Raw genomic sequence first — 10,165 nt, 5'->3', positions numbered from 1 at the left:
AATTTCATAAATTGATTTTGGGTTTTCCGATGAAACCAACATGCAGTAAATTTATTTAGGGTAAAAGAAACTTACAATTGAAACACGCCAAAAGCCATCATGTACAAGATTTTCTTCCGATCCTCAGTTAAACCTGCAAACAGAAATGTCAAAGCATTAAACAATACAAATCCATACTCCCAAAGGGTAAAAAATTAAAATCTGTAAAAACAAGAAGAAATCAAGCCAAAAAGTTAGTAACGTGATGACACGGATAGAGCATAAGACCCTACCCTAGCTAGTGAAAGTGAACACAGATTAATGGGTCCTTAATGAAATCACAGAACAAATGAATTAGAAGAATTTCATGAAATGAACCAAGAAAACGAAAAAAGGAAACACGGGGAAAAGAAAAGGACCAACGAACTCACCATCATTAGAAAAACGGAGCGAAACGAAACACGAAATTGGAGTGAAATTCATTAATGGGCAATCAAGGATCACAAGCTAAAACTGCAACCCTTGCCAGCGATTTTTACAGTCCCACTTTACATCACACATATACAGGACTCTTTCCTTTCCTTCCTTTCCTTACCCCGTTTCATTCTCCTTCGTCTTCTTTTTTTATCTTCGTTTAACTATATTCTAAATCATCGTAAGAGTCCATTTTATCATTTTCATTTTTTATAATAACGCCTGCTTCTTTATCTTAGTCCATCCATTTCAATATTCTTTCCAAACGAGACCGTAACGTTATTGCCAGTGGTTCCCGTGGTGGATCAGGTAAACCTGGCCACCGCTCCCGTGGTAACCGTAGCGCGGGAGAGGAATATTCCTCCGGGGGGATTTCGATTTATCCACAGCGGCCCGGTGCGCAGGAGCCGGCGACATCTGATGGACGCAACGGTCGACCACCGGGGCCGAGGTTCTGTAACTCCGACCAGATTTGTCAGTAGGACTGCAATACGACGAAGAAGACGACGACGATGACGCTGAGGAGGAAGATAATGAAGCTGATTTCGAAGGAGGACTGGAAGCGTTGTTCGTAGATCTGGACGGCGTGGGCGGCGAGAGGAAGGCTCTGATCTTGAGCGATGAAACGCGGTCGTATTCCTCGATGAGATTGGCAAGATCTTCGTCGGAGGTGATGGAGATAAGAGCGTCGAGGTCTTCGGAGGGTAATTGGCAGCGGAGGTGCCTCACGGAGGCACCGCAGAGCTCTTCCAGCTTAAGCAGCAGCTCTGCACGACACGCGATTAGGGTTATTTATCATGAAACGCAAACGAGATCGTCGTTTTAAAGTATAAGGAATTGGTGAACGGAAAATAGATTGAGTGAGAGTGTGACTGAGAGAGAGAGGGCGATAGAGAGTGAAAACTGACCGGAGAAGGTAATAGAGCGGTCGACGGCGAGGACGCGGGTGTGGCCTCCGTGGTAGCGGAGCTTGCCGTCAGGGTAACGAGGGAGGATTCTGCCGCCGTAACTGCAGAGGAATTTCATGGTGGATTTGGAAGGTTTTGAAGCGGGTTGAGCTGATCTGAACATATTTGGTTCGGGTTCGGAGAAATTGAAATCCAATTTTGTAGTGTGTGGGGGATAAAGTGGAAAAGAGACGAGGAGAGAAAATGGTGAGAGAGTGAAGGTGCTTCGAAAGTTTCGAGAAGCGCCTTCAAGCCTATTCGTGGTGACAATTGTGCCTTATTTATAGGGATTTTTCTCACTGTGCCACCGTGTTCGCTCACTTGGTACTTCATATCATTTACTTGCATCATTCCCTCCATATTAATCCAATTTGTGAGAGTATATAAATTATTAAAACATATAACAGTACACAATAAATTTATAACACCAATTATTTTAGCATAAATTAAAGGAGAATGTTGACTGGCCGTTAAGAAATAATTAATTTATATTAAATTTATTAAAAATGTTAACCGGTATCTTAAGAATAATAAATATATTTTGATATTATCAGTTTTATATTAAAAGTTTAAATAATTAAATATAGTAATTAAAATAATATAAATATATTAAATTTTATAAATAAAATATTACATACACATGTACAAGATTTATGGACATTTTTGTCTTTTAAAATAAATAAATTTGCATTAAAAATTATCAGGTCAGATTTTATTTAATATTACACTTATCTATGTACTTTTATAAGATTTAGTGTATATTAATTATTCTCAATCAGTACCTTAGGATACTGGTTAGCAAGACTCTATACATATTATTTATTTTATATATTTATAATTAATGATTTTATATATTAAAATATTGTATGTTTATTTAATTTAAGAGATTTTGTTAAGTTTAGAATATAAACTTGATGAATTTTGAAATCAATATTTTTATTGTTTTTTTTTTACTTTTTAGATATTTAATATTATTTTTTGTTTATTTTTTTTGTTAATTTAATTTTTTTTATGTTTTATTACATTTTAATTTTCAATAATATTAAAATATCGTTATTTTTTTATTTAATTATTTTTTAATTTTGATTAGTGAATTTTAAATAAAATATTAAATATAATTATATAATATTTATTTATGTCTTTATTTTTTAAATAAAATAAATGGTTATTAAGTTAAATTTTATTTAATATTATAATTAATTATAAATTTTTATAAAATTTAATAAATATTAATTATTCTTTTCCACTTAACAGCCGACCACTCTACCACTGAAGAATAATGGAAAATTCGATCTCATAAAATTCAATTTCCGTTCTCATGATCAATAGGAACTCGAATTCCATTACTCTACTCAAAAATAAAAAGGTTGAAACTTCATTAGATGCTAAAGGTGTAAAATGAACATAATTATTTTAACACCTCTGATTATAAGTGTGTTCAATTTATTTATTTTCTTCGACAAGATACTTAGATACGCAACTGAACAATTGAGAAATTGGTGGTGAGATGCATCTTGAAGTCAAACATCATACTTGTTATCATCCTAGGATTATGACTTCATAATTGTGAAATCTTAATATAAACAGTTCCCCAAAATAAAAGGGTTAGCAGTAGGAGACACCTAAGGGATTAGCCTTTTTGACTTAAATAAATTGAAGAGTTTTCTGCATTTGTTCTATTCTTCTTTGATGCAAAATTTTTTCATCCAAATTATTAGTTTAAATTATATTTTATCACTCAACACTGCTTGGTACACTTATTCAATCATCACCCTATTAGCAGTGCGTTAATGGCTTCACAAAATGTCCCATAACTCTAAGTTACGTAACAATATTTTCATCCCATGTCTGCAAAAGGATTTTCAAAGAGTTCCAATGCTCAAACAAACCAAACAATATACGTATTTTCTCTTTGGTCCCCAACCTACGCTTAATTTTATCTAACTACATTTGTTTCGCATTTTTAAGTAATTAAGCCATGCATTTCACGAGTGTAATAATATCTTTGGTTTTGGTTGGTTTAGTTGTCAAAGCATAAAAAATACGCATGCACGCATCTTTCATCCTTCTTTATTATTTAACACGAGTGAACATCTTTATCCCAAATGACGATGAACTAAGAGACAGATATAAGACACGGATATATCTTAAGAAGTGGGTTTTAAGTTTAATTAGATAATCTAATTTATTAAAAGTGAATTTTAAGTCTAATTAGGTAAAATAAAATATTTATAAAAGTTTGTAGAATAGGTTTTAGTACCATGTTAGAATTGAACTTTAAACTTAACTCAATTTTACAAAAATCGGCTTGTAAGGTGAAAATTACAACCATTTATATATTGTGAATTGACCTTATCTCTATTTGACGTGAAACTTCTAACATAATTATATAGAGAGAAAAAAAGATTAATATTTTAACGCAATGAAATATTTATTTATTTATTATTATTATTATTGAAGCAGAGAATATTTACATGGCTTAACACAGGAGATTGTTGTTGTCTGAAAGAGGATGGATTTGATTTATGTGAAAAAGAGGGAATTAACCGTAAATAATAGAGGATCACAAGAGTTTATATGGTGCAACTGAAAGGCCACGTCATGCTTTATCAATTCCTATTCATGCGTAGCAATCTGAATGGAACTGATGGGTCCCACATCAAGTTGGTTTCAAGGATAACCTTGATCCACATGAGGGTCCACTACAAGTCTATTTCTGATATGGCATAATGTATTTGAACCTCTTCATTCTTTTATTTTCTTTTTTTAAATACATGGTGATTATATTAAAACCTATCCATATCCCTGTCTACGTATGATCTTAATAATAAAATAATAATAATAATAATAACAATAAATAATTTGGGTTTGTGTGATTGGTGTGAAGTATGTGTTTTTTCAGTAAATTACACTTAATATTTCAACGATATATCTTGTACAAATAATATACAATCTAACATTTTAAAAATAATTAAAAAATAGTATGGTTTATAGTGTATCAGAGTAGTGTTTTCCGAATAATAAACAGTTAATAGCATTAGTAAAAGATTTAAACATATTATATTTTGTTTGTGTAGATGTAACATCTTTCACTGGAATTTTTCTGTACTTTTCCCTTTTTCTTTTGTGGGATCTTGTTGCTTTCTTATTTTTGAAAGATAATATTTATTTGTGGGGAGACGGATAATTTTAATTTTGAAAAAAAAATATGACATAATAATTATATTTTGAGAAAGGGAAAATTGGAGAAGGGGCTGTGTGTGTGGTCCTACGAGAGCCACATTCTCATTTACGCACAAGTGTTATTTCCATGAATATACTGTTATAATCTGATAATCTGATGCACTCAATTATTCAATGAAAATGTTCATAATAGTTCTTCCCTTAACTAATATCTCTTCATTTTGGTCGCTCAAAAATTCTCCTAGAATTTAAAAATTATGAAGATATCTGGTGGTTTGGGCAAACCACTCATTGACACGTGTACAATGGAGTGAAGATATCTGTATACAGAATGGTGGACCAGTACAGAAAAATTTCTTGTAAAAGAAAGAAAAAAAAAAAACCTATTTAATGTTATTCATTTATGGACATTTTGAAAGGGTTAAGAATTAGTCCCCGTTAGTTCTTCTATACACGAATCAATAATCATAGCTTCCACAATTTCACTATTTTTTTTGTCATTTTTAAATATTTAATTTATATGAAGTAATTTAAATTTTAATATTTGAAAAAAAAATTAATTGTTCTTATTCCAAATTTAATGATAAAATCGTTATCAATCACCGTACATATGAAATATGAGGTATTGTCTGTTTTGGAATATGTGTTACGTCACAGTTTCGTTAAAAGACGTCTCATAAAGAAAAAAAAAATATGTACATCCCATTTTAATAGCATAAAACTAATAAAATAAGATATTTTATAATAATATTCAAAACATGTAATTCACAATTTAAAGGAATTGTTATTACAGTTATCTTAAGGTATAACTATAGACTATAGTAGCATGAGATACATAAATATAGTTTTAAAGAAATTATAGTACAACAAGAAATATAAGAGTCTTTCGTAAGTTTCTAGGAACAAAAAAAAAACAACCTAACAACGATACGACAACAACATATATCCCTTTGAGATAAATCAACTCATGTTTCTTCATCTGCTCACATCAATAAATGTAATCATTTCAAAAGAAGACAACAAACAATACATGAATACAAATGAATGGTAAGCTAATCTTGCAAAAGAGTTATCTAAAACCAATAAAATCACATCAAATATAATCTATGCTTGGATTAAAATATAGTGAATATACACATGCACATAAACAATTGGCACTAAACTCAATTATATGGACACATTCTCTTGACATAGGAATTCATTGAAGGTGTGCACTTGTAGTAGTATTTATGCTCCACAAAGTCCTATCACCCATCTACTCACAAGGTTAATCTCCTTCACACTAGGACCAAACAAGTCTAGTGACTAGAACCTCTTATGACTCTCACCACATAACTCATTTTATTTTACATGTGTGAATGGTTATTAGAGTTCAGGATATACCCCCTTACCGAATTTCATACTTCAATGCATACACTAAAGTTACCACCACCAAGAATTTCTCCTTGAAATTTCTTAATCATCATCACCATACATGCTCACACAACAATTTCACATCAATATAATATCTATGTTTTTACAAATGGATTGGGGCTTAACGCTCCCCAAGCATCGCTAGCGATATGACAATTCAACAAGTAAAATTTCATGATTTTGACAAAAATGGGACTTGTACAATTGATCAATTTGGTACTCTCCTCTTAGTGCTTTGATAAAAAATAGTTTTAAAACATTGGAACTCACACCAATTCATTCAATTGTTCAGATTCTAATTTCCTCAATCAACAAAAAGCTAACAAATATACTCAAGAATAGAACAATCCTCCAAACCACACAAATCAAAGCATCTTCTTAAAAAACAACCGAACATACATACATAACCACATCAGTTATACATATTAAGCCAGATTTTAGCAAAAAAGCCAATTTCATTCCCAAACCATTATAGCAGTAGCATGCAATTATCAAATTGACAAAATCACACAACACATATCAAGACTTGCTTCCCTTGCCTAACAAAGCGGCTCAACAGACCGAAAATGCTTTAAGAACACCAAACCCTCCTTAGTCACATAGGATGTTGTATTTATACCTAGGAACAACACAAACACAATAATGTCACATCATTAGAATCATTGATCAACATATACTCATATTGATGATTAAAAAGATACATGCAAGTAGAAGAAGAATCACATGCAACAAAAAATAGAAATACACCGAGAAAAAATGGTTGAAACTCAACTTATGCGAACAAAGAAACTGAAGTCCAATTTGAAAAGTTCGCTGTGAGGATGACTTTTACGGTCTTGGATCTTCGATCAAACGAACAAAGGATTAAACTCTTAGAAAATAATTAGATAACTCTAAAAAGGTGATTTCTAGAGAGATCATATATTTTTAAATAATGTAAATAATTTATAACAAATTATTTATACTAAAAAATTTTAATATTAAAATAATTTAGTCTTATTATTTTTAAACCAATATCGTTTATAAAATGTCATTTTGAAGATCTTGAAAATCTAATTCTAGATCATGATTTCTTTGATAAAAAAAATACACAAATATTTAAATTTTCATTTAAACCTTAAAAGAATTATAATAGAACAACCTGCATTTATTGTGAGGATATATAAAGTTTTCAATGTTATAATAATCATAATATGTCAGTTAGTTATTACAAAAAAAGTTAATAAATTTACAATTAGGTGACAGTAAAACAAATTATATATTACACAACTATTTTCTAAAATGTTTCCCTAACAAAAGTTTTGTCAACTTTGATTCGCAAAATTTATTTTGTCATCAAGTTTTAATGATATATACACACAAACCAGCACAAAAGTTTATTAAAAATATTCTTTGGAACAACCTAATATATATTAGGTAAACCAATGATAAACATTGTCTAGTTTATCGCTCACTCCAACGGATAAGCCTCCCATAAATATAAATATAAACATGATTATGTTTAAATTTGTTTTTATGGATAAGTGTGGATGTAAAGATAATATATTATAATTGTTTGGTTTTCTTCTTCTTTTCTTTTTTCTCGTTCGATTACTTTGTCTTGGCATGCGATCGTACGGGACGCGCGATCCTTGTAATTAGTTTTTAAGTAGAAGGTTTAGCTTTTAAACTAAATGTTGTTATAATTTTCTTATATTATAATCTACCACTATTTTAAATTTCAATTCATACTTAATTTCATAGTTAGGAGCTCAAATAAAATATGGTTAAAAAGTTAATAGTTTGATTAATATTAAAGCTTCTTATTTTATAAATACGAATATTCGCTAAAAAATTATTAAATATTTAAAATTTTATATTTTTTTAATTGAATTTTGGTTATTTATTTTTTCCGTCAATTGAGATGATTCATCCGTTACAAATGCATCGTCATTACTTACATGTATTTGTATGAAAAATTAAAAAACAACTTAATTAAATTTGAAGTCTTTTATAAATTTGATTATTTTTAATTGAATTTCTATTAAATATTTTTTCATTGAATGTTCATAAAATTTGAATACCCTTATTTGAGCGCACTATATCGGTTAAATGGTGGAACCAATAATATTATTCCTATATAACTATTGTCGTATGTCAACGAAAAATATGATTGTTGTAATTGGCATCGTATAGTTTAACTTTTAACTATTACTAAATGATAAACAATTCTAAAGCTTTTCTGTTTTATAATTTTTGGAGTCTATTTTAGTTGGTGTAGAGACTTTTATAGTCTACAAAGTAGTAATCTATATCTTCACAGTAAATCATGTGTATATTCATGAAGATAATAAAATATTTGTAATATCTAATTATATTATAATTTACATATAAAATAAAAATAAAAATAAAAAGCTTTGGGGCTAAAGTCCCCTATGAACTTTTAAGCTGGATCATTATTGGGTTATTTGTTTAGAGTTTTCTTGCACAACTTTTTCTTCACATTTAAAAAAAAAATTATAACTCTTGAATATGTCATGTTTAGAAGAAAAGAGGTAATAATTCAATACATATTTCTTAATTGTTTATTAATAGGAAAATTTTGAAATATGTGTGAAAAATGGACATAAATTGTCACAATATATTATAATATATCAAAAATTCACTTTCAACAATTTAGATTACATGGGTTAACCGATAAAAGTAACAATTTGTGGGTGTATATGTAGGTTAGTTTGGGCAATTTCAGTAAATAGGAATAATTTCATTTCTAGGTCCTCTATGAAGGATCTAGAGGAGATATTTAACTTAAGTAAAAACTTGAATTTAGATTACACATAAAGTCTTAAAAGCAAGATTTTTATACTCTGATTGATGTTTATGTCTAACTTTATGCATAAAATTTTTGGGTTGTTTTGTATGAAGGTAAATATATCAGTTATTTAAATTTAATCAAGTACTACAAATCGGCCTAATCGTTCTTTGATCGAAAGTCAAGGACTCTGATATTATAGGTTGGAGTGTTCGTTCTACACATTTTTTTTTTCTTCTTATGCATATTGTGAGAGAGAATTCATATGTATTAATATGACTAGCAACAGTTATGATATTGTTTTGTATTGAAAAGTAACTTGTTCTTATATTGAAAAGTTTTAGCGCCTATTCGTTTGCATACATTGTACTGTAGACGAGGATTTGTGAAGAGAGATTTTAAAATTTTTTATGTTCTTATTGCATGATTTGAAAAGAAAAGGGAGAGTTGATTTGCAAGTATGTTCTCAAAAATCATCTCTTCATTTTGTAAAGATTTGAGAAGATAATAAATCATTTTACATTTATACCCTCTTTAAATTTTATATAAATATATATTTATTAATTTAATTATTAATTACAATACATTATTATTATTTTATTAATTATTATATATATATATATATTATTTATTATATATATAATAAATAATAATATATATATATATATATATATATATAATTAATAATAATTAAAATATTATTTAAAATATAATAATTAATATATTAATATATAATAACTAATAATATATATAATTATATATATAATTTTTTAATTTTAAAATTTTATATAATTTAAATATTTTTTTTAATTTGTATTAATTAATTATAATTATTTTTATAACATCAAATTATAAAATCATTTTCTTTTTTTATCAAGGGTATTTTGGTAACTTCTTAATTCTATCTATTTTTACAATCAATTTTATCTATCACATCAATCAAATCTTTCACTAACTTTTATAAAACTTATCTCCAAATCTACTCACTTTACTCTCTAAATCCACTCAAAAAAACACAACAAATCATCTATCCAAATCTACACAAATCCATCTTCACACTCTCCTCCATATCCACCCCTCTAAGTGAACACACTCTTAGGGCCTGTTCGCTTGCATTGATTACACTGTTCAAACAAATTAGCGAGCGTGGATTGATGAACATTGAAGTGTTCGATTGCATGGATTTAAACGGATAAGCGAGTGCGGATTTGAGGGATACCCAATTTTTTTCATCCACCATAGAATGAGCAGATTAGAGAGTGATACGAGCACATTTCCGTATTTGCCCTCGCTTTTCATTTCACATGTGGAGGATGGGAAGGCACCGGTGTTGTGAGTGGTGTTGCAAGGGGCATGGCAGGTGTTAGGGTGGTGAGTG

At 29.2% G+C, this 10,165-nt stretch overlaps 1 protein-coding gene across 1 annotated transcript; it reads right to left on the bottom strand.

Moving 5' to 3' along the window:
- Positions 1-436: 436 nt before the first annotated feature.
- On the bottom strand, positions 437-1,665 carry LOC114173418 (protein PAL OF QUIRKY-like). Its single transcript, XM_028057800.2, has 2 exons — positions 1,362-1,665; positions 437-1,220 (listed from the first exon to the last, which is right to left on the bottom strand). The coding sequence occupies exons 1-2, from the start codon at positions 1,522-1,524 to the stop codon at positions 733-735; spliced, it is 651 nt and encodes a 216-aa protein (XP_027913601.1). The 5' UTR covers positions 1,525-1,665; the 3' UTR covers positions 437-732.
- Between the last annotated feature and the right edge of the window lie 8,500 nt (positions 1,666-10,165).

Source organism: Vigna unguiculata, chromosome 2 (assembly GCF_037176805.1).
Source record: "Vigna unguiculata cultivar grain cowpea cultivar isolate G323 ecotype 2 chromosome 2, ASM3717680v1, whole genome shotgun sequence".
Lineage (NCBI taxonomy): Eukaryota > Viridiplantae > Streptophyta > Magnoliopsida > Fabales > Fabaceae > Vigna > Vigna unguiculata.
This window is presented reverse-complemented; position numbering and strand designations above follow the sequence as displayed.

What these genes read in the sequence shown, in the direction of transcription:
- LOC114173418 (XM_028057800.2), bottom strand. Translation starts at nt 1,524, where the DNA reads ATGTTCAGATCAGCTCAACCCGCTTCAAAACCTTCCAAATCCACCATG. An exon ending in CCGCTCTATTACCTTCTCCG is followed by an intron (nt 1,221 to 1,361) that starts GTCAGTTTTCAC and finishes CGTGTCGTGCAG; the next exon opens with AGCTGCTGCTTAAGCTGGAA.